Source organism: Humulus lupulus, chromosome 6 (genome assembly GCF_963169125.1).
Source record: "Humulus lupulus chromosome 6, drHumLupu1.1, whole genome shotgun sequence".
Classification (NCBI taxonomy): Eukaryota; Viridiplantae; Streptophyta; class Magnoliopsida; order Rosales; family Cannabaceae; genus Humulus; species Humulus lupulus.
The window spans coordinates 5,533,350-5,558,028 of NC_084798.1; the positions used below are offsets into that span (position 1 = coordinate 5,533,350).

Sequence of the window (24,679 nt, forward strand, 5' to 3'; positions counted from 1 at the left end):
TATATTTAGATATACAACAAAATTAAAATAACAATTTCAAAATAAAAAAACCTTAAAAAATACTTCCTTTTTTAAAAAAAATATAAAAAACAAAATCTATTTTTTTTCAGTCCCACTCTCTTTTATAAACCAGTTGATCTCACCTACCATACCTGAAATTACAAAAATACCCTTCTTCTCACACAACCTAGCGCGTTCCACACACGCGCCGCTACAAAGACAAATCCACGGAGATTTAGCTGTTATTTTATACCCACTCCCTGAATTTTTGTCCCCAAAAATAAAAATATTATTTTTAACTGAATTTAAATAAAAAAAGCCCTCTTTCTCTGAAAAAAAGTGTTCTTTTTTATTTTTTTTATTATCAAACAAAATAAAAATTGAATTTTTTTTTTTTAACAGTTCACAGACAAAAGAGAGAGCAGTAGTACTGTAGTAGTAGTAGTAGGGTTTTAATCTTTACCCATTTTTCACTTTTGTTTCTCTGTGAAACAAAATCTGTGAGAGAAGAAGCTCAGAGAAAGATAAAGTTTTTCACCATAGCCAAACAAACCCTAATTTCTCTCATCTTCTTCAGCATCTTCTCTTTTTTGACTCCAAGAACTTAGCTTTTTTTCTTTTGTCCAATTTCACTTTTTGCCAATTTATTAATTTTATTATCGTTTTCACACTTCATTTCCATGCTCATCAGCTCAAAATTCAGCTGAAAACCCTAGTGGTCTAGACTCACTGGGAGAAAAAAAAATCCCATTTCAAAATGGCCCATTTCTGCTGAATTGCGCATCATGCTGTTGCGATATCTGGATTTTGAGCTATAGGAGGTGAGGAAAAAAAAGTAACCCCTCTTTTTATTTTGTGATTTTGCCCCAAATTTTGTTTTTTTTTGGTTATTGATTTTGATGCATGTGGTGGAGCAGGGGAGAGAGCTGGGCTATGGAAGGTGATGAGCATCGCCTGCTTTTGGCGTGTGTGATTTCGGGGACCATTTTCTCTTTTTTGGGTTCGGCTTCGTTTTCTATATTATGGGCAGTGAATTGGAGACCATGGAGGATTTACAGGTAGCTGAATTCACTTTGTTTTTTTAGTGTTGCAAGCCAAAGTGTTGATTGGATTGGATTTGATTATGATTTATTTTGCATTAGTGTTTTTAATTCAGAACTAGCAAACAAGCAAGTTGATGACCCTGTATAACCATATTTATTCTCTTTGCTTCTTAAAGCTTCTTCTTTTGTAGTTACTCTTACTTTATTTTCTTAGGCCAAAGAGTTCATTGGATTGGATTTGATTTGATTATGTCAGTGTAAGGTTGGAGTTGGCGGACATTGGCATTATGATTTATTTTGCATTAGTGTTTTTGATTCAGAACTAGCAAGCAACTTGATGACCCTCTATCACCATCTTTACTCTTTTTGCATCTTAAAGATTCTTCTTTTGAATTATGTAATTGAAACCTTTTGATTTTCCATGATGATGTTTAGAAGCTCAGATAACAGAACCTGTCTTGTCTAGAGATGCATTAAATCTATTCCCTTTAGTTGATGGGCAGTAATACCATGAAAACTCTGTTTAGCTTAAATGCATTAAATTGGAAAGGTTCTTTGGCTCAAGTTTCTTCCTGGTCAAGTGTTAACAAGGATATATACTAAATTGACAGACACCTTAATTGAAGAAAGTTGTTTTTTCTTTTCTTAACTAAGTAATATGGTTAGATATGATGATATGATATATGCTGGTTATGTACTTTCTATTTATGTAGATGAAAAGAATAAGACTTGGAAAACCTTCTTTGTGTTCTTTAAGAGTTGTGTTACGATACTGTGTTTGTCTTCTTTTCTTTCAGTTGGATCTTTGCCAGAAAATGGCCGAACATCTTGCAAGGACCACAGTTAAATATATTATGCGGTTTCCTGTCTCTCTCCGCATGGACAGTTGTTATTTCTCCGATTGTGGTTCTTATCATATGGGGAAGCTGGCTGATTATAATATTGGGTCGAGATATAATCGGTCTGGCTGTAATAATGGCTGGAACTGCTCTATTGTTGGCTTTTTATTCAATTATGCTTTGGTGGAGAACACAATGGCAAAGCTCAAGTACGTATTTCATTGAAATTTATTTATATTTCTCTATGTGACAACATTACTATTTCAACATCATTAATAAAGGCTAAGATTTTGTTTTTTAAAAAAAGTATCTGGTGCCTAGAAATAAGTTGGTCTTAATCATTTGACTTCATAATTATAGTTTGTAGGCATTTATATTTAGTTCTTCTACGAAACATTTTGCTTGCTATTAACAATGCTTTCTTGAAATTTTGGTTTGTTATGACTATAAGAATCCCAATTGTGCAAGCATGAATGTCAATGTGTTCATGTAACTTTGAGGGGTGTAAAGAAATATAAGAAGTTTTCAGATGTGAGGGGTTGCAGTTATCCTTAGCATGGAAAAGCAGAGAATACATTTTTTTTTATCTGATATCTGAACCTGATAACAAGTATGTTTTGTCGAGTAGTGTAATTTTGTAGTCAGCTTAAATAGACTGAACTTAATATGTTTTCGATCATCCTCTCCTCTAATTGTGTGAACTGAGAGAGTAGATGCTGAATTTGATTTAACCTTTCAATTTGTGTGCAAATCATTTTCCTACAAGTTTCATTGGGTAGCCCTTTGACTGGTTTCCTTCTCTGATTTGTTAAGAGAATGGATATCTTTATTGCGTTGGTGGAGTGTGCTTGTCCTCACTTCTAGTCAATACTAGGCTTTGATTCATCATCATGCAACAAAAAAGAAAATTGACATCATATTTATGGTGTAGCCTTGTTTGAGCTTTGGGAGCTTAGTACTATATTTGTTATCTCCTGGATGCTAGAGGGCTAGTTAGATTCAAAAGAAATCAGTTGGTAGTTTTAGCTTTCTAGCTAATAGGACTATTTTCACTTCTTTTTTTTTTCCTTTTGTCATTTTATGCACTGTCTGGAAATTCAAGGTTATGATTTTTCAACAGTTACTGAAACATGCTACAAGCTTAGGTTGACAAAAGATGAAACCAGTTACTCCGAGTAGGCTAAATATTATATTATTCTGCTCTAATTCTTGAAATGACATTTTTGAATTCATTTATACTCCAGTTTCTTCTATTCTTGTTCCTTTTCAGTCTTGTATGGTTTAGTAGACGGGCATAAAAGAGCTTATCCTTAATTAGACCCTTTCAGAAACTTATTTTTTTTTAAAATAGACCCTTTCAGAAACTTCAATAGTTTTTCAAATGGCAAGTCTTAAGTGTAAGAGGAATAGAAGAGAGAGTGGGGAGTCTGTAGTGCATTTATAATTATTTCATTGGGTAAATTTTTGTTTAGATTGGATTTAAGGTTGAGCACAGCTGTACTGTAGCTGTGTATTCTCTTTCTTGATTAATACAAATATCTTCTTACTAGTGAAAATAAAAAGAAGGTTAATTATGGATTCTTAGCTCACTAGTTGCCCCTGCTATTGGGGCTGAAGAAAATGTTCTCTGTTGGTCTTCTGGAGGAAAAGTGTAGAGAAATGTTATAATATGAGGTATTATTGCTAAATAATGAGATATGCTCTATGAAGGTTGATCAATGTGATGTGTTAACAGTGTCTGGTCCATTCAGGTGGAAATTATATTAAATGGTTAATTGGCCCTGTTAAAGCTCTGTTACATTATTGTGATGAAGCTTTTGATAAATTATATTAATTTTATGTCTGGCCACCTGACTTCAGAAAGTTTCACTCACATTTCACTGAATTTTACTTCTACAGGAGCTGTTGCTGTTCTTTTACTTCTAGCTGTTGCTCTTCTTTGTGCGTACGAACTTTGTGCTGTGTATGTTACAGCTGGTTCAAAGGCATCTCAGCAGTATTCGCCTTCTGGTTTCTTCTTTGGTGTATCAGCAATTGCCTTAGCAATTAACATGCTCTTTATATGTAGAATGGTGTTTAATGGTACATGCAGTTCTCTTGTCTGGAGTTTTCGTCATTTGTTTCTATGTTTTTTGCTTTAGCAGTAGCAATTGAATCTTACTGTTTATTAGTTCATATCATGTGCTATCATTTTTTATTTTCAGAGTTGTTTGTTTTTTTTCCCCTTTTTTAAGTCTTTATCCGTATGCACAGGAAACGGCTTAGATGTGGATGAGTATGTACGGAAGGCATACAAATTTGCCTATTCCGATTGTATAGAAGTGGGTCCTGTGGCTTGTTTACCAGAACCACCAGACCCTAATGAGCTTTATACTCGACAATCTAGCAGGCAAGTCATAGTATAACTATTTATATCAATAATCATTTTTGCTGATCGATTGTGTTTTTGTTGATCTAGATTTATTTAGTAAGGTCTCTACCATTTTTAATTCTTACTTATCGTCGAAAAAGTATGTCTGTCTCTGTAACAGCTTACTTCATTATGAGTCTTGTGTTGCTTTTATATTGCATGTTCAGATAAGACAATGGGTCCTATTAATTTTAAGACATAGTTGATAAGTTTTGATTGCATTTATTTATTTGTGTATAAATCTTTGTACTTTTGTTTAAGTTAATGTTATCTCCAAATTAGAGGTAGGGTCTGTGTGGCTCAAGATCTAATTGCTGTGTGTGTGTGTGATTAGTCCAAGTGGTTGGGTGGGTAAGTGTGAGCAATGCAGGGTTCAAGTCCTCGTAAATGTATCTTATAAAAACAGTTGGATATTCATTTTGTTATTGGGCTAAGATTTTCTTGGAACTTTGTTTCTTATCTTCTTCCCTAAATTTGTGATGGATGTTTAGGGCTTCACATCTTGGGCTGCTATACCTTGGCTCACTTGTAGTACTTCTGGTATATTCCATCTTATATGGTCTGACTGCGAAGGAAGCACGTTGGCTTGGTGCTACCACATCAGCTGCTGTTATTATTCTTGGTTTGTTGGATTGCTTTCACTTTTTATCTAGTTGTTTTTACTTTTCATAACACTAATATTAAGAGTTAGAAAAAAGTGAGGATGTTCATAGAGTCATACCCAAATTCTTACGTATAAGGTTAATTTTACAGATTGGAACATGGGAGCATGCTTGTATGGTTTCCAGCTTCTTCAAAGTCGTGTTGTGGCGCTATTTGTTGCTGGCACTTCACGTGTTTTTCTCATTTGCTTTGGAGTCCATTACTGGTTTGTAATTGCCTGTTAGATTTTTCCAAATAAATGCTCTCTTGGTTTTGGTTTACTTTTTGTAAGCTGTTTCCGATTTTCTTTCTTGCTAGGTACTTGGGGCATTGCATTAGCTACGCAGTTGTAGCTTCTGTGCTATTGGGGGCTGCTGTTTCTCGTCATTTTTCAGTTTCAAACCCATTAGCTGCAAGGAGAGATGCCTTACAGAGCACTGTTATTCGCCTTCGAGAGGGGTTTCGTAGGAAGGAACAGAACAGTTCATCAAGCTCATCTGAAGGTTGTGGCTCTAGCATGAAACGCAGTAGTAGTGTCGAAGCTGGTCCTCTTGGTAATGTTATTGAAGCTAGCAACAGGACTACAACACAAGATGCTAACAACTGGAATGTTCTATGTCGAACTGCAAGTTCCCGTGAAGGCATTAATAGCGATAAGAGCATAGATAGTGGAAGGCCAAGTTTAGCATTGCGTAGCAGTTCTTGCCGTTCGGTAATTCAAGAAGCAGAAGTAGGAACATATTCTGCTGAAAAAAACTTTGATCACAATAATTCCTTGGTGGTTTGTTCCAGCAGTGGTCTTGAAAGCCAAGGCTGTGAATCTAGCACTTCTAATTCCGCAAACCAACAAACATTAGATTTAAATTTAGCTATGGCTTTGCAAGAAAGGTTGAATGACCCTAGGATCACATCTATGTTGAAGCGAAGAGCAAGACAAGGTGATCGTGAACTGGCTAACCTACTGCAGGATAAGGGTTTGGATCCTAACTTTGTTATGATGTTGAAGGAGAAGAGCTTGGATCCAACTATTCTTGCTTTACTTCAGAGGAGTAGTTTGGACGCTGATAGAGATCATCGTGACAATACTGACATTACAATCGTTGACTCCAATAGTGTTGAGAATGCATTACCAAATCAAATTTCTCTGTCAGAAGAGCTGAGGCTTCATGGGCTTGAAAAATGGCTTCAGTTATCCAGGCTTGTTTTGCACCATGTAGCAGGAACTCCAGAGCGAGCATGGGTTCTGTTTAGTTTTGTGTTTGTCCTAGAAACGGTATTTGTGGCAATTTTCCGCCCAAAGATGATCCAAATAATAAGTGCCACCCACCAACAGGTAAGTAATTTATATTTCTGTTAATGACTGTTTATGAGGTGGCAATGACATTGGTGGATTTTATGCGTACTTCAGTCATATAGGATAAGCAGATTTAAATATGATCTCAGTCTGTCATGTGTGCTCATCTACATAATTTGTTGTATGTAGTTTGAATTTGGGATTGCAGTGCTACTGCTGTCTCTCGTTGTTTGTTCAATAATGGCTTTTCTACGTTCACTTCAAGCTGAAGAAATGGCTATGACCTCGAAATCCCGCAAGGTATGCTTCTCTTCTAGGCTTGAATTTGCTAAATGAATATCCGTTTTGGGCATTTAATTTGCAACAAACATAACTATGCATGCAGACAACACAAAGTTACTCCAATAAGCTAACAAAATAAAAACCCCTAATATTTCAAAAGTTGGTTCTGAGTTGAAAATAACTACACAATGAACAATTAAATAAATCAATCAGAAGTGGATGAAATAAGTTTGATTAAATAAAATTTAATACACAGCCAAAGAAAATGTCTAGAATATTTTGTTGGACACTTCCTTTTTTTTTTAAAAGAGTTGGGCACTTATTTTTAGTAGGTTCCTGTATGTATAATTATTTTAATATATAATCATTAGTTTTTAATAAAAATGAAAATAGTATTAATGAGTAGTGATAATAATACAAATAAACAATTGTGGAAAAGGAAATCTGACTATAAGAAAATAAAAATAAAGTTACAAAAAAAAAAAAAAAAGCTCCTATCCTTCACAGAATCTTTTACATCACTTAGCCAAAGAGCCAGTCTAAATTTATTTTGGCATAAACAGTCCACATTGTCTTCAACATCTTTAAATTTTCTCTTATTTCTTTCTGGTCATTAACCATATAGACCAGCATAATGCCCTCTTAGCTATGTTCCAGAGTTTGACTCTTCTTATTGAAAGGAAACTCTAGTCCCATTCCCATGAGCTTGGTGCAACATTCTTGCAGAGCTCACACTAGTTCAAATTCTCTCAAAACTCTGTTCCATAAATTAAGAGAAAAACTTCATATTATCCATTACTACTCACCACCCGATCAGCTTGGGTTTTCTCCTTTAAAGCAAATCATGAATGTTTAGACACCCCAATGATAACAATCAAACAAACTTACTTTTGGTGGAGCTTAAGTTTTCCACAATCTTCGCTGGGGGACAATCATGAATGGATTCCCCAACTTCAGTAGGTTTCTGAAGAGTTATTCATATTGTATTTGGACTTTCTTTTTATTTCGGTTTTGTGATGTTTTGGTTTTTGTAATCATGGTATTCCTCTGCCACAAGTGAGGTTATTAATAAATTGTGAGTAGACCACTCATGTACATGTGGTCTTCCTCTCTTTTTCAAAAAAATATTCATATGGAAAATAAAAGTGAAAGAATAACATGAAAACAACTATATTTTTCTGAATTTTTAGACTAACTTGCCATTCATTTCTACCATTTCTTTTTTCTTCTCTTTGTGTACTGGTTCTTCGGCTAGAACGTTCAAATCGTTCTTCCGTATTGTATATAAATTTGCCATTCATTTCAAATTGTTTGGCTACAACACCTGGGGTGGTTGTATCTTCTTATTGTTTATTCTATTTATGCACTCAAAATTTTCTATTCTTTCAATTTTCTGTGTAGAAATATTGACTTCCATAATCGTTTAGTTGACTGTGCTTTTTGTCATGCACTCCAAAAATTCTGTGTTTCTGCAGTATGGCTTTCTTGCTTGGCTGCTTAGCACCTGTGTTGGATTGCTGCTTTCGTTTTTGAGGTATGTACCCTTCACTTATCATTAAATTGTACTTTATACCGAGGTCACTTTTTTTTGTTGCTTAACGTATTGAGGTCACTTAAATGGGTAAATTAGGCTGACTATTCTCCTATTTAAACCAGTAGAATATTTATTTCTGATTTTTTCATTTTCATTTAATAAGTAAAATTTACCTTTCAAAATTCCTAAACAGCAGAGAAATTCTGCTCATCTATTTTTGCATTGTACAGTGGATTCGATATTTTTTTAAGTGGGAAAGTAGGATTATGTGGAATGCAGGGTTCAGTTATAGTTGAGGTGATTTGGCTAGAAAGAAACAAGAGAATTTTCGTAGATCCTTGTGAAGAAGAGTCTTACTTAGGGATAGAGTTAGATAATCTAGTTGGGTGCACCTGACCCAAGCTGCATGGATGATGCTTCAGATCTCTGTTTGTATAGTCTTTAGGGATAGCGGGGAGATTTCGTTATTGTTGTGCTTCGTTTACACTGCCTGTGGACACATCTTGTTTACTAGTTTCGTTGCTGTATATTTTAATTTTTATGGATAAACTGGTTACTTAAAAGAGAAAGGTTTGTTAAGCTGTGTTTCAGTATTCATTAACTAATATAACTCATAGACATGAATGTTGAAATTCTAAAATTAAATTTTATATTGCGCCTTTTTTTCCTGTTCCTGTCATCATTGTTTTTATTTACTCTCTCATGAACTGGTGTCGAAAGTGGAGAGGAATATTGAGTGTAAGTGTAGTTTTTGACATTGTACAAGGATTTTCACTGTGATTTTCCAATATGTAGTTGAACGTCTCAGTTTTTTTTTTGCCTTTTGAGGCTAGCTCAAGCTGTTGGGTGTGTAGTTCAAGTCCTTGTAAATGTATTTTGTAAAAAAAATATTTGGTCCATTTTAGTGTGTGACATCACAATGATAGTGGCTTACTTACCTGGTATTGAACAAACACCTTTGTCCTTGTTTGGCAGCAAATCATCAGTTCTTCTTGGATTATCTTTGACTGTTCCTCTCATGGTGGCATGCCTTTCTGTTGCTTTTCCTATATGGATCCATAATGGCTACCAGCTCTGGTTTCCCCGATTACGATGGGCCAATCCTGAAGGAAACCCTCAATCCCCTGGAACAAAAGAGGTGAGTATTTCGTATTCCCACTTCCATGTTTCAATTGAGTTTTAAGCATGTGTATATGCAAAGCCGAAAAGAGTGTTTACTTCTTCATAAAGTGTCCTCTTTTCTTTTGTTTTTCAATCAACTTTGTGTTTGGTATCCAACTTTTCTTGTAATGGTAAATGCATTTTTGTCTCTGTCAGGGTATTGTTCTTTTTGTGTGTATGGTGCTGTTCACTGGATCTGTATTTGCTCTTGGTGGAATTGTCTCAGCAAAGCCTTTAGATGATTTGTCATACAAGGGATTGACTGGTGAGCAGAAAGGCTTTAGCTCTCCGTATGCATCATCTATTTATATTGGCTGGGCTATGGCTTCCGCAGTTGCTTTGGTGGTTACCGGTGTACTGCCAATTGTTTCGTGGTTTGCAACATACAGATTTTCCTTGTCTTCTGCAGTGTGTGTTGGAATATTCACAGGTAAATATATAATTTGATATCATATCGATTCATTTCCTTTAAAATAAAATGTGCTATAAGCCAAGTTCTTGAGGTTTTTATATATATTTATTTTTAATTGCATTTTTGAAGTATGCTATTAACTTCCGGTTTCGTTGTAGTTGTACTTGTGGCATTTTCTGGTGTATCCTATTTGGAGGTTATAAAGTCTAGATATGATGAAGTTCCAACAAAGGTTGATTTCCTTGCTGCTTTGCTTCCTTTGATCTGCATTCCAGCTCTACTGTCTCTTTCTTGTGGATTTTACAAATGGTTAGCAAACTTGTTCTGCCTTTTGTATCTGTAGTTTTCAGTTAAATTTTGCTGCTTTTAGACATTTGACATTATGAAAATAATTATTTTTCCATGGAAACTGTTTTAATCTGCTTTTAGGAAAGATGATAATTGGAGACTCTCTCGAGTGGTATATATATTTGTTACTCTTGGTCTTCTTCTTCTACTTGGTGCAATATCGGCTGTTACAGTAGTAGTTAAACCTTGGACGGTGAGAAATAACTTACAGACCCTCCTTATTTTCCTTGGTTTCTGGTGTTTACCTTTTTAAAGACGTCCTTTTTGATTTTGCAACAGATTGGTGTGGCATTTCTTTTGGTTCTTCTGATGATTGTTCTAGCAATTAGTGCTATCCACCATTGGGCATCAAACAATTTCTATTTGACAAGGACTCAGACATTCTTTGTTTGTTTCCTTGCTTTCCTTTTGGCTCTGGCAGCACTCATTGTCGGATGGTTTGGAGGTAAAAACTAGTTTTGTCATCTATTTTTGTTTGCTGGGTTTTGCAAGGATATTGCATAAATTACATTTTGCTTGTTTTTGCTAAACATGCTGATATCGCTGTCGTTTCAGAGAGACCATTTGTGGGAGCGTCTGTTGGTTACTTTTCTTTCTTGTTTCTTCTTGCTGGGAGAGCATTGACTGTAAGCTGCTTTTGTATTTTTATATAATGTTTTAAATGTCATTACTTTGGGTTCATTTCTTATTTCTTTTTGCTCCCTTTTCTTTGTTTCTTTGCAGGTTCTTCTTTCACCACCTATTGTAGTTTACTCTCCCCGAGTTCTCCCTGTATATGTTTATGATTCTCATGCAGATTGCGGAAAGAATGTCAGGTTAGTCTTGATGATAGCCAGTGTAATTGCTGTCTTACTGATTGATCATATCACCATAGACAACACATGCTGTGACATTATTAGTTATTGATGTGTTCTCACTTGAATTCCTTTTTAGTGTTGCATTTCTGATGCTCTATGGGATTGCATTGGCAACCGAAGGCTGGGGTGTTGTTGCCAGTTTGAAAATTTATCCTCCATTTGCTGGTGCTGCGGTATCAGCAGTTACCCTTGTTGTTTCCTTTGGTTTTGCTGTTTCCCGTCCCTGCTTGACTCTCAAGGTTTGTTCACATCATTCTCAATCTGCAAAGCTCAATATTTCATCAAGTGGGATGTATTACCAGTTGTTCACCTTTATTAGTAAAAAAAATATTATACAATTCAATAACTTTGTTAAAATAAATGTCATTTTATTTTATATTTTTAGATGATGGAAGATGCCGTTCACTTTCTCAGCAAGGAAACTGTTATTCAAGCTATTGCTAGATCTGCCACGAAGGTACGAATACTGTTGTGAGATACTCCAGCTTGCATGTTGAAGAAACTATTCTCTCGTGCTTGTGTGTGTGCACGCTTACTTTGCATTTTGTTGTGGTGCACATAACTTTAGTTCAAGGTCCTTAATTTTATAATTATGGTATTTTGATGCTAATGTTTCCAAAGGATGGATAAGAGTGTCTTCATCAGTTAAGAATTGTATCTAATACCGTTGTCAAGATCCATATCTTTCTTGTATTTTTCCTTTTACTTGCGTGAGATGGAATTTTGATATGGAATTACAGCATATATCCCGACGGCAGGAGAAATTTTCTTGATTCTGAATGCATCAGAATATATGTGAACATGTTGAGTTTTGACACTTGAATTCAAGCATTCAACTTTTCTAATGTGCAAGTAAATATGTGTATATATTTTTACTTACCTTTAAATGCTCATAAAAGGAAAATGTAGCTTGTATGATATAGTGCTGTTTTGCTGTGTTTGGAATTTTACACGAAAACTTCATTGTTATCCATCCAGACCAGAAATGCTTTATCCGGAACATATTCAGCTCCCCAGAGGTCGGCTAGCTCAGCTGCTCTCCTAGTTGGTGACCCTACTATTACGCGTGATAGGGCAGGGAATTTTGTTCTTCCCAGAGCTGATGTCATGAAATTGAGGGATCGGTTGAGAAACGAAGAATTAGTTGCAGGGTCATTCTTTTGCAAAATGAGATCTGGGAGGAGGTTCCGTTTTGAGCCCTTAAGTGATGTGGATCACAGAAGACAAATGTGTGCTCATGCACGAATTTTGGCTTTGGAAGAAGCAATTGATACTGAATGGGTGTATATGTGGGATAAGTTTGGTGGCTATTTGCTTCTTTTACTTGGTTTGACTGCAAAGGCAGAGCGAGTGCAGGTAACTAGCAATTATCGTCACTTGTGTTCCAAGTTGCGGAGTGTTGTGTTCTTGTTAACAGGTTATGTGATTATCTGTTACAGGATGAGGTCCGCTTAAGACTTTTCCTTGAAAGCATTGGGTCTTCTGACCTAAGTGCCAAGAAAATAAAAAAATGGATGCCTGAGGACCGTAGGCAGTTTGAGATTATTCAAGAGAGGTTGAATTCTGCTTCATTCTCGTTCTTTTACGATGTATGAGACCGTGCAGTGTCTTGTGTAAGTTTCTAAATACTCTTGTATGTACCAATTTGCAGTTACATAAGAGAGAAAGAGATGGAAGAGGAACTATTAATGCAAAGACGTGAAGAGGAGGGTAGAGGTAAAGAAAGACGAAAGGCTCTCTTGGAGAAGGAAGAACGTAAATGGAAGGAGATAGAAGCTTCTCTCATATCCTCTATTCCTAATGCTGGAAGCAGGGAAGCAGCAGCCATGGCAGCTGCTGTTCGTGCTGTAGGAGGTGATTCTGTTCTTGATGATTCTTTTGCTCGAGAGAGAGTTTCTAGCATTGCTCGCAGGATACGTTCAACTCAGTTAGCTCGTCGAGCCCTTCAGGTTTGCTTATTATTATTATCACTATATAAAAGTGTTTAAGCTGTGTTAGACACTTGAGACTCTGTAATTAGTAAGTTATACATCAGCCTCTCTAGCGTGCTATTGCTTAAATTTTCATGTTTTAAATCAAACAAGGTGTGGTTGCATTAAAGCTCATTATTTCTTTCTCGCATCCACATACTGTCCAATGGGGTTTGAATCTTAATTAGCCATCTCAATACTGACCTGAACAAATAAGCTCCAACAATTTTTTTTGGCCCTAAGAGCATGATAATCTCCACTCTTACCTTTCATTTTGTATGTGGTATTTATGTTGCCTCCATCTAGGATAAGAATAGATAAGTGGACCCGATGCTGTTTCTTCAATAGTGTGCAACTCTTTTTATTGTCTATTTGTTTATATCTTTTTTTTTATGTATTTTTTCGGCCACGTTAATGGTAATCACTAAAAGTTATTGTATTTATTGACAGACGGGTATTGCGGATGCTGTTTGTGTTCTTGATGATGAACCAACTATAAGTGGGAGACATTACGGTCCGATTGATCCCAGCATATGTCAAACTAAAAAAGTTAGTTTTTCAATTGCTGTGATGATTCAACCCGAGTCTGGACCTGTTTGCCTTCTAGGCACTGAATTTCAGCAGAAAATTTGTTGGGAAATCTTGGTGGCTGGTTCTGAGCAAGGTATTGAAGCTGGACAAGTTGGGCTTCGATTGATCACCAAAGGTGATAGACAAACCACAGTTGCTAAGGAATGGAGCATTAGTGCAACAAGTATTGCGGATGGAAGGTTCTTACATTTTTCTTTCTTAAGAACCATTTTAACCAATTTGTCCAGTTATTCATGAGTATTCTTTCTTTCGTTACCTGGTGTTTGTGCTCTACTTTTTAGATCGCCATTATTGCGGAGAAATCATCTACCTATAATGCTTTCACACTCTATACTAGTTCTTGTTCACTAACCAGGCTATATTAATATACATTGCAGGTGGCATATGGTAACAATGACAATTGATGCAGATTCAGGGGAGGCGACTTGCTATTTAGATGGCGGTTTCGATGGCTACCAAACTGCTTTACCATTACATGTTGGTGATAGTATTTGGGAACAAGGGACAGAAGTTTGGATTGGTGTCAGACCACCTATCGATATGGATGCATTTGGTAGGTCAGATAGTGAAGGAGCCGAGTCTAAGATGCATATAATGGATGTGTTCTTATGGGGAAGGTGTTTAACAGAAGACGAGATTGCTGCTCTTCATGGTGCCATAGGTTCAGATGAATACAGTATGGCTGATTATCCAGAAGATAATTGGCAGTGGGCCGATTCTCCGGTTCGGGTACGACCCCTCCTGTTATGTCCGTACATCTTCGTGACTATAAACATGATTATGTGGAAATGTTGGGGGTAACTGAACTTCATTTTGATTTGTTTTATGTAGGTTGATGACTGGGATAGTGATCCGGCCGATGTAGACCTATATGACAGGGATGATGTTGATTGGGATGGACAATATTCAAGTGGGAGGAAACGGAGGTCTGATCGTGAGTGTGTGATGATTGACATGGTCCATCCAGATTCCTTTGCGAGAAGGTTTAGGAAGCCTAGAATGGAAACACAAGAAGAGATCAATCAGCGCATGCTTTCAGTTGAATTGGCTGTCAAAGAGGCCCTTACTGCAAGAGGCGAAAGGCACTTTACTGATCAGGAGTTCCCTCCAAGTGATCAATCATTATTTGTAGATCCAGACAACCCCCCTCAAAAGTTACAGGTATGTTTATGAAAAATATTCCTTTTTCTTTTTTGGTACTTTGAATCTATTTTCTTAATCTCTAATTTTTGTATTTGCTTGCTATCTAGGTTGTTTCTGATTGGATGAGGCCTGCTGATATAGCAAAGGAGAGCCGGCTTGATGCTCGGCCATGCTTATTTAATGGGGTTGCCAATCCTTCTGATGTTTGTCAGGTCCAGATTGTTTTACAACTTGACACTGAAGTTTTTCTTTGCTTAACTTCTTCTATAATAGGTTTATTTGTGTTTGAAACAGGGTCGATTGGGTGATTGCTGGTTTCTGAGTGCTGTTGCTGTTTTAACAGAAGTTTCACGAATATCAGAAGTAATTATTACTCCAGAGTACAACGATGAAGGGATCTACACTGTTCGTTTCTGTATTCAGGGCGAGTGGGTTCCTGTTGTTGTTGATGATTGGATTCCATGTGAATCGCCGGGTAAGCCAGCATTTGCCACTAGCAGGAAGGGAAACGAACTATGGGTCTCCTTACTGGAGAAGGCGTATGCGAAATTGCATGGCTCCTATGAAGCTCTAGAAGGTGGGCTAGTTCAGGATGCTCTTGTGGATCTTACTGGGGGTGCTGGTGAGGAGATTGACATGAGGAGTGCACAGGCCCAAATTGATCTTGCCAGTGGTAGACTGTGGTCTCAATTGTTGCGTTTCAAACAAGAAGGATTTCTACTTGGTGCTGGTAGTCCAACAGGTTCGGACGTGCATATCTCATCCAGTGGCATTGTGCAAGGGCATGCATACTCTCTCCTCCAGGTGAGTTGGAGTTAGAATGCTTTTTTTTTTCAAAAAGATTATTATTACTTGTAAATTTATGAACAAAGGTTCATTTTTGTTGTACAGGTAAAAGAGGTGGATGGCCACAAGCTTATTCAGATACGAAATCCATGGGCAAATGAAGTTGAATGGAATGGCCCTTGGTCTGACTCATCACCAGAATGGACTGATAGGATGAAGCATAAGCTTAAGCATGTTCCACAGGTTGTTTTCAGACCCTTTTCCCAGAAAAGAAATGCATTTTCATGTTACTTGTAGTTATCCTTGATATTACATTTCAATGAGATTTGATTTGATTTCTTGTTCCTGACTTCATACTTTGTTAAAACAGTCAAAAGATGGCATATTCTGGATGTCTTGGCAAGATTTTCAGATTCACTTTAGATCAATATATGTCTGTCGAGTGTACCCACCAGAGATGCGGTACTCCGTTCATGGTCAATGGCGAGGTTATAGTGCAGGTGGCTGCCAGGATTATGATACATGGCATCAAAATCCACAGTTTCGTTTACGGGCTACTGGTGCAGATGCTTCATTTCCAATTCATGTTTTCATTACGTTGACTCAGGTATTCTTCGTCAGTAACCTTTGTTTTTATAACTTTCTTATTTGTCTACTCATTTTTTTTAACTTTTTGATATAATATGTTTAGGGCGTGAGTTTCTCGAGGACAGTGGCCGGTTTCAGAAACTATCAATCCAGTCACGATTCAATGATGTTTTACATTGGAATGAGGATACTCAAAACGCGTGGTCGTCGGGCTGCTTATAATATCTACTTACACGAATCAGTTGGTGGCACAGATTATGTTAACTCTCGAGAAATATCTTGCGAAATGGTATTAGAGCCTGATCCTAAAGGTTACACGATAGTCCCTACTACTATACATCCTGGAGAAGAAGCACCATTTGTTCTCTCTGTTTTCACCAAAGCATCAGTAACTCTGGAACCCTTGTAGTTTATAGAGCGGATTGCTCTTCAGTTTTTCTTCTTTGTGCTGAGAGTACACTCTCGAACTTTGAATTGCTTGGGCTGTTCATGGACCATAAACGCTCGGGGACCCGTTACATTGGATTGGCCACACTAGGGAATGAATGGTTAGACTTTTCGAAAAAGTCAGCAAATTTTATACACCTAATGATCAGGTAATCTTTTTTCCTCTGAACATAGTATTCTTTCTTGTATAAGCTGTATAAATTTTTCTTGCAATTTTCATAATGAAAATACTTACCAACTTTCTGCCTCTTATCTGACACACACAAACCACCATGCATCACACAATTAGTGTCTAGGAAGCTGATTTTCGTTGATCAACTCACCCTTTATCTGCCAGATTTGCGTTAGATTTTCATGGAGTTAGACTTGTATTTAGCCTTATAATTAGTGTGTAGGAAGCTGATTTTTGTTGATCAACGCAAATTTGTTCTCCCTCTAGTACCCTTTATCTGCCAGATTTGGTTTAGATTTTCGTTGAGTTAGACATGTATTTAGCCTTATAATTAGTGTATAGGAAGCTGATTTTCGTTGATCAACGCAAATTTGTTCTCCCTCTAGTACCCTTTATCTGCCAGATTTGGTTTAGATTTTCGTTGAGTTAGACATGTATTTAGCCTTATAATTAGTGTATAGGAAGCTGATTTTCGATGATCAACGCATATTTGTTCTCCCTACCCTTTATCTGCCAGATTTGCTTTAGATGTTCGAAATCAAAATTCTGTCTTTGGGGTATCTGATTTCTGAAGAAAAAAATGTGTATATTGTTATCTGTGCCATTCAATAAACTAATTAGTGCTTCCCTCCTCAGGCTGTATACTACCACAACGATTCTCTCGAGCTGCAAGGATTGGCAACAATGACCGGTGAGTTTGCCACTCATCTGCTGCTGAAACTCTAGGCAAACTACAACGGTACCAAACCGAACGAGCACAAATGCCTTAAATTTTAGGCAAAGTTGATTTCATCAAATTCCAGATTGTGAAAACTACAGGCTTCATGGTTCTGTATCTCTAGCTCGCTCAATCATGTCGACATCATCCTTTGCTTTCGCTGGACTAAGGATCGGGTTCTTGGCGGCTTTGTAACTGTATATAGATTGGTTTTGTATGAATATAGGTGTAACTGTGTAAATGAGAGCCAAAAAAAAAAAAAAGCTATAGAGAATAATTTGTAATTCTTAGGTAAAAAGAGGGATAGTGCAGCTGTAGTGGTTTCTTGGTTCAGCTGCGGTTTTGAGGTGCTTCTGGAATCATTATAACCATCTGTACAAATAGAAATGTTTCATATTTTCTTCAATGTAAAACTATTCTTATCCCCCTTTTCATCTTTGGTTTTTCCTCTTGATTTTTCATCCCCAGTGATCTAGATTATTGTTATTCTTTCTCTCAATTTTTGGTCAAGACTGCCTAGAAGTATAAAATTAATTGAAATGAGTAAGACTGAATTGAATAATCAGTGAAAAATTCACTCTTTAGCTATGTGATTCTCTTGACTTTCAACAATTTAATGTTTTTTTTTGGGGGAATTTAGTGGTTGACAGTTCTTTAAATATGAAATGAGATTTTCAGTATTTTCACAAGGGTAAGTTTATTGATATATGGTTTTTTACATTTTTAGATCTTGTGATTTGTCTCATTACTTGTTTGTACTTTGTATTTTGACAAATTATTTTATTAACCCTTTGTTTTGTAAAATGGTTCCAATAAATCTCTAAACTTGATTTCGATAAACAAAAAATTGAATATAACAACACAGTTGTTAGTTTGATGAATTATATATGATTTTAGTTTAAAAAATTGATCAAAATCAAGTTTAAAGATTTATTTGAACTATTTTAAAAAATATAGAGTCTAAAAAATAATTTATCAAAATACAAAATCTATAAACAAGTAATGAATCAAAAAAAAATTAAGACATAAACCCTTGATATATTTATAGGTTTAGGGGTTCTAATATTTTGTTTGTTTGTTTTGGTATCTGCCAATCTAAATTTCCTTAAATACATAATAATTGTTATTCATACTTGACTCCTTAAAAAATATCACAATAGCATTAACGGCTAATATAAATCACTTGGGCATTTTTTTCATCACACAAATAATGATTCGATTACTATTTCAATATCCAAAGTTTGTTTTTATATCCCTATTTTTTTAATAAATGCAGGGATCTCCAATAAAGGAAAGAAAAAAAAAAATTGAAATTTCCAACAAGGTTAAAATTTTCCACATAAAGAATATGTGTGCATATATACACCTCAAACTTATATTTGATTAGATAATTGAGTGAAATGAAAACCATAATGAAGAGCTAAGATTGAACATTATAACAGAAAATTAAAGAATAAAATAAAGAGAGAAGAGTGTATCATCATATTACACATCAAAAATAGGAGAAGAAAATTACAATTTTTTTTTTCTTTTTCCAAATATTATTTCTCAAACCTCAAAATGCTCCTAAGTAGAGGAGAGATTTTGGCTACATTTATAATCTCTTTCTATCTTCCATCCTTTTTTTCATTCTTTTTCTTTTTTCCTCTCATGTTTTGATATCTTCTAATAAAAAAAAAATTAAAAACCAAAGCTTTAGACATCTTCAACTCCCAACTTCTCATTCTGAATCACTTTCCATACTCCCCATGGCCTTCAATCCTCTAGGTCTCTGCATCATCACAATGACAAAACCAAACCAAACCCATCAAAATCATTTTCCATCAACCATTTTCTCAGAAACCAAACAAGTCCACTTGCATAGAAGAAAAAAAAAAGTACCTTCTTTGAAGCCTTCTTTTCCCTAACTTCATACCTTTCTTGACACAAATCTGTTAGCCATGTACCTGGCATAACTAACTATAAACACACAAACACAATTCAAATGTCAAAATTTGGAGTAATCAATCAATCAAACAAGATCAAAATTTGAGCAAAAAACCAAAAAAAACAAAAAAAACCTTACAAGTAAGCTTTTTTGAAGAAACTTGGCTCTTTTCTTAGGCCTTTGAGGAAGCTTACACCCTTTCATAGCCATGAAATCCTCTTCTTTCTCTTTACTTGACAACGAAACAAACAGTTTCGGCCAAACAATCTTAGCTTTGTTCTCTCCTGTCTGACCAAAATGATGAAGATGATGAGGATGATGTTCCAATCCCAACATCTTTCCATTCTCATCTAATCCCAATGATCCCCTCGTCGTGTAGTACCGATCTTCCTTCTCCGGCGATGTCACCGATTTTCGGTTGTTCATTGGAGAATTCAAGCTCCTACTGCAATCAAAAGTTTGAATCTTTAGTTTGCCTTCTGCTTACAAACAACACAAGGGCTAAGAAAAATCAAGCTTTTTCATACTTTCTTTCCTGTAGTTTCTTAGTAACCAATCAAGGGTTTATCTTTTCAACTACAATGAAAAAAAAATTTAAAAAAATAAACAAGTAACTTATCTAATAACAATAACCACCAGAATAGAAGAATTTCCACATAAATCGGAGTCAAAGCTTTCCATTTTCTTAAACTTTCTCAGCAACCAAACATGGGTTTCTCTCTCCTTCATAGCAAATTTTGAAAAAAATAACTAAATAATTCAGACCTGGTTTTCTTTTCTTTTCAATCTCCTTCTAGACTCCTAAGCTTTGTACATCAAAACAATAAAACACTGAAAATCAAAAAAAAAAAAAAAAAAAGAACGAACTTTAGATTTAATCTATTTGAGTTAGAGAAAAAGGGTTATAATTACTTGTTGAGACGTTGCTGTAATGGTGAAGAATCTTTAGCTGATGATATAAGACGAGAAGTGATTTTCTTTCTATCCAAACAATCTGGAGATGATTTCCCATTCAAGTTTTGGTCTTTCTTCACTTTCACGCATCTAAGCCTCTTTCGATTACCCCACTGCAACACAAAGTCAGTCTCCGCCGCCGTCGCCGTTGCCGAGACAGTCGCCGCCGCACACCCTTTTTGGCTCTTCACCTCCTTCTCCATCTCTATCAACAACAACAACAACAACAAAACCCATTTGAGATTTTCCCGGGAAAACAACAGAGAAGAAAGAAAAGCCAGAAAATTTATTTCACACAGAAATGAAAAAAGAGTAACTGACCTTTAAGATCTATAGATATAAGAGTGAAAACTATTCAATTTTCTCTCAGATTATGATGCATATGAATGAATTAGTAATGACCCAGAAAGCAAGATCAGTAGATAATACAAAAGCTCCTCTCTTTATTTGATCTTCTTCACATAAACATCATCCAAGTTATCGTTTTCTTTTATCTTTTTCCCGGGAAACAAACACCAAAAGTTGAACAAAACCAGAAAACAAGGATGCGGTGATTTACAAGTTGATAAAAAGTTGCATTATATGGCGGCAGTAGCAGAGCCACCACCACCACAACCTCAAACAAACTCTTCTGAGATAAAAAGAGCAAACTTTCCCTCCAAAGATGAGAAAGTTCAGATGAGTTTTCCGGGAAAATGAAGGAAACCCAGATGAGCAATTTCGTGGAAAAGAGGTTGTGAGAGAGAGAGAGTGGTTGTGTCTGAGAGGGTTCTTTCTTTCTCTGTTATCTTCACCAGAAGACTCTGTTTTTCAGTATTTTGTATATATACATCTCTCTCTCTCTCTCTCTCTCTCCTTTTCACCTTTGGATTTCTCATTCGTTGTTGGGACAATCTCCACCGTTGGATCAAAAATAGACGGTCAGATGGAGTTTCCCTCCAACTGAATGACTTTGGTGCTCTTTGGTTGGACTAGGACTACTGCTTGGGTTTGGAAGCCTTGGGTGGGTGTTGTGTTGGGGTTTGGGATTTTTATTATTATTTTAATTTTTTTTAAATATTTCTTATTTAATTAATTTATTTGTTTGACACGTGATAGAGACTTGTGCACGTGATGCTGTCCATGTCATCACACGTCATCTTTGTATCTATTTTGCCCTTAAAAACCAATCCAATTTGGATTCTATTTCTTGGCAATATATTCCATAGATGGTGATTTGGGAATAGGTTTGTAAGCACTTTTTCGGCCCATATTTGAAAAAGACTCATTTTAATATGCTTTTAGAAAAATGACAAAAATTTGATTTACTCATACAAAAACCTATATTATAACGAGTAACAACCCCGCTTCGAGTCCCTATTAGGATTGGCTCGGAAAATTATGATTCTTATTAACATCCCCGCTATACATATGTTCTGTTTCTTTTTTAAGCGTGGAGCTCTTTCAAAAATTTATGAAAGAGTTCTACGCTAAAAAAAAGGAAACAATACATACGTAAAGATAATACCAATTGGCGTTTTGTAGCTCTTAGAGGCTTAAATCCCTCGAGAATTTATGACGCGCTTTCAACTTGAATCGTTAATCTCCATCTTAAAGACATTCTTAAATGACTGGAAAAGTTTGAAACACGATCGTTACATATATGCTCCTTAATTAAAAGGTTATATTGGCATATTATAATATTTGTTGGGCACCAAAATTTTAATATTCACGTAAAAATTTAATATTGTGAGCTTTATTTGTTTTAGTACGTAGATCTCGATTACATACAAATATTTTATATAAATACTCTTTATTTTTCCAAAATATTATATGGACATTTCAAACTAAATAACAAGATAAACAAATAATTATGTTTAATATTTTTAATAAAATCTCTATTCTATAGCTAAAGTTTTTTTTTTCCTTTTTTTCTAACAGGAAATGTGAATTGAAAATAAAAACAAATAAATTGTCATATGTCAATTCAAAAGTATAAAATTGTATAGTTTGATTTTTTTTTAAGAAAATATCATTTTGTCTCTTATATTTTAGCTAACTACCAAACATAAGCCTTTTTTTTACATAAAAAAAAAATCCAAGTAACATTCTATTTTATAAAATATATTGAAACAAATCCTATCCCTGATATTAGTCAAACTTTTTCTGGATAAAATTATTTTACTTTTTTTTATTACAATTAAACAATTTAAATTAATGTATAATATTTTTATTATTGAAAAAAATAATAACAATAAAAAAATGAAATATTAAACATGTAAAATTGATTTTGGTTTTAAAAAATAAAATAGAAATTAATTAAAATTTTATTAATTGTAACCATACAAGAGTAAAAGTATCTTATAGGAAAAAAGTTAGACCAAAACCAAATCAAATAGAAGATTAATTTTAGTAGATTTTATAAATAGAGTTTTGTCCTTGGAATTTTCTAAAACAAAATACTAAACATGATATTAATCTAAAATTACTTCTATTTAAGGATAAATATGAAATAATAGAGTTAGAAGGAAAAAAGAATATTGATAATTTGCATTTTCAAAATGCATAAAGTAATTTATTTGTAGCATTACTTATAGATATACCAGTATGTAAATAAATATTTTTACTCCTATAAAAATAAAGCAAACAATGGCATTTACTAAAGATGAAATTACATTTTATATACGTTTTTTTAATAAAGTTTGTAAAAATATGGCTTTTCTTCAAAAAAAAAAAAATTATTCTATAATTTTTTTTTAAGAATTTTCACTTTTATGGGTTTAGTTTATCATATTTTTGTATAGAAGTTGGTTTATGCCATAATTTTATTCTTAATCAAATTTCTCATATTTAGTTAGTTAGCAATTTTGTTTTATACACTATATATTTTTCTTTAATAAATTTTCTCATAAAAATTAGAAAAAATATAATCCCTATATTTATTTTGCATTGTAATAATATAAAAGACATATTTATAAAAAATCCCCTTTACTAAAATAACCCATCTTATTAGTATTTGGAGAAAGCCCAATAAAGTCATTGAATATGGGCCAATATAGAGAAAGCCCAAATATAGTCATTGAATATGGGCCAATATGGAGAGCCCAAATATAGTCATTGATTCTGGCCCAATACGAAAGCCCAAATGTCCCTAACCAATAACTAAAAGCCCATCATTACAAAAACACATTTGTCAATTTCAATCATTATAAAAAACTCATTCATATTTTCTTTGGTTTGATTACCTTTTCATCCCTCTCTATTTTTTATATTTCTTTTTAGAATAATATTTCACGTGTTTTCATGAATGGAAAATATAAATGGGACAATTATTAAAATCCTTCAATCTTTTTTAATTTAATTAGATGTTCCATCTTGAATTTTGGAGAATTTCACAAATTTCCTTCTCTTGTACTCATTTTATATAATTAAATCTAATTCTTACTCAAAATTAAAATAAAATAACAAAAATATTTATTCTCAATTCAATCTAGTTGATAATTGAGATAAAAATTAACTTATGAGTTTTTTGTAGATGAAAAATCAGTAATAAATAAAAATTCATTCTAAATACTTTTTGTGCTGCTATAATATTTAATTAAATTTTAGATATGATTTGAGTTTAGACTAGGGAATGGGAAATATTTTGCAATTTAAAATTTTTAGGAATAACATAATAGATACTTTTGTTATTATTCCATTTTAAACTTGTAAATTTTAGCAAAGCTATTTTGATGAACAAAATAAAGAAAAACATATCATTTAAATTGATTGTAATATCCAATACTAAAAATGGTAACTCACCTTGTGATATAAATTCAATTGGGATATCTTATTGTTTTTAATAAAAATATGAGTTAACACAAATATATTATATATATGTATATATATATATATATTATCTTAATGGTGGTTACATTTTTAGCGACCAAGATTTTAATAGATCATAAATCATACATTTCCATTTTAAAATTTTAATTTTAGAATTAAAAATGAATTTCTAAATATAAAATTAAATTAGTTATTTATTTATAATCATTATGTGATTATAACATCAAAAATACACAATTAATTTTATTGATGTTCTTATAAGCACAATCTCTAAATTATTTTATTTTTAACACTTTAGTTCTAATTTAATTTATTTTAGAACCAATTTAATGATTATAATAAAATTTATTTTTTATATTTGATCAAATTTAATTAACATTCTTTTTAAGGGAATAATATATTTTGAATAAATACTATTACTTTTCTAGTTAATCACAACCATTCAATAATAATCCAATGAATGAAAAAAAAAATGTAACCATCAATGAGTATAAATTGATATAACAATTAAGTACTAACCCATATATATATATAAAAAAAAATTATAATTGAATTATTTTTTTAATTAAAATAAAGGAAACTAGAGATACAATGTGTCATTGTCTTATATGGTTCCATTTTAGAACATTTGAAAATCACAAGTTAAAAATGTGTTAGAAATTTTACAACATCAATTTTTACAAACAAAAGAAAGAGAGAGAGAGAGAGAGAGAGAGAGAGAGAAATAAGTGTGCAACATCAATTTAGTAAA

The 24,679-nt window shown here is 34.1% G+C and overlaps 2 protein-coding genes across 3 annotated transcripts; one reads left to right on the plus strand and one right to left on the minus strand.

The window, feature by feature from the left end:
- The first annotated feature begins 476 nt into the window (after positions 1–476).
- Positions 477–17,671, plus strand: LOC133781503 (calpain-type cysteine protease DEK1). The gene is made up of 31 exons (XM_062220531.1): positions 477–821; positions 918–1,058; positions 1,841–2,091; positions 3,782–3,964; positions 4,136–4,271; positions 4,784–4,914; positions 5,046–5,160; positions 5,253–6,267; positions 6,418–6,528; positions 7,986–8,044; positions 9,020–9,182; positions 9,362–9,635; positions 9,776–9,926; positions 10,047–10,158; positions 10,245–10,410; positions 10,521–10,591; positions 10,689–10,780; positions 10,899–11,061; positions 11,208–11,279; positions 11,801–12,178; positions 12,262–12,377; positions 12,474–12,771; positions 13,243–13,562; positions 13,761–14,112; positions 14,215–14,544; positions 14,634–14,738; positions 14,821–15,330; positions 15,418–15,555; positions 15,683–15,919; positions 16,004–16,496; positions 17,156–17,671. The coding sequence occupies exons 2-30, from the start codon at positions 934–936 to the stop codon at positions 16,307–16,309; spliced, it is 6,480 nt and encodes a 2,159-aa protein (XP_062076515.1). The 5' UTR covers positions 477–821; positions 918–933; the 3' UTR covers positions 16,310–16,496; positions 17,156–17,671.
- Positions 17,672–18,670: 999 nt separating this feature from the next.
- On the minus strand, positions 18,671–20,957 carry LOC133781504 (uncharacterized). Of its 2 annotated transcripts, none has more exons than XM_062220533.1 (5): positions 20,440–20,957; positions 20,077–20,323; positions 19,303–19,606; positions 19,119–19,196; positions 18,671–19,008 (listed from the first exon to the last, which is right to left on the minus strand). In XM_062220533.1, the coding sequence occupies exons 2-5, from the start codon at positions 20,319–20,321 to the stop codon at positions 18,958–18,960; spliced, it is 678 nt and encodes a 225-aa protein (XP_062076517.1). In that variant the 5' UTR covers positions 20,322–20,323; positions 20,440–20,957; the 3' UTR covers positions 18,671–18,957. The 2 variants fall into 2 exon arrangements, with proteins under 2 accessions (XP_062076517.1, XP_062076516.1); XM_062220532.1 differs by having other exon boundaries at positions 19,303–19,609.
- Between the last annotated feature and the right edge of the window lie 3,722 nt (positions 20,958–24,679).

Coding starts and splice junctions, on each gene's coding strand:
- LOC133781503 (XM_062220531.1), top strand. CDS start 934: ATGGAAGGTGATGAGCATCGCCTGCTTTTGGCGTGTGTGATTTCGGGG. Junction 9,183..9,361: donor AATCCCCTGGAACAAAAGAG/GTGAGTATTTCG, acceptor TGTCTCTGTCAG/GGTATTGTTCTTTTTGTGTG. Junction 9,636..9,775: donor GTGTGTTGGAATATTCACAG/GTAAATATATAA, acceptor GTTTCGTTGTAG/TTGTACTTGTGGCATTTTCT.
- LOC133781504 (XM_062220532.1), bottom strand. CDS start 20,321: ATGGAGAAGGAGGTGAAGAGCCAAAAAGGGTGTGCGGCGGCGACTGTC. Junction 19,197..19,302: donor TTCTTCAAAAAAGCTTACTT/GTAAGGTTTTTT, acceptor GTGTGTTTATAG/TTAGTTATGCCAGGTACATG. Junction 19,009..19,118: donor AAAAGAAGGCTTCAAAGAAG/GTACTTTTTTTT, acceptor GTGATGATGCAG/AGACCTAGAGGATTGAAGGC.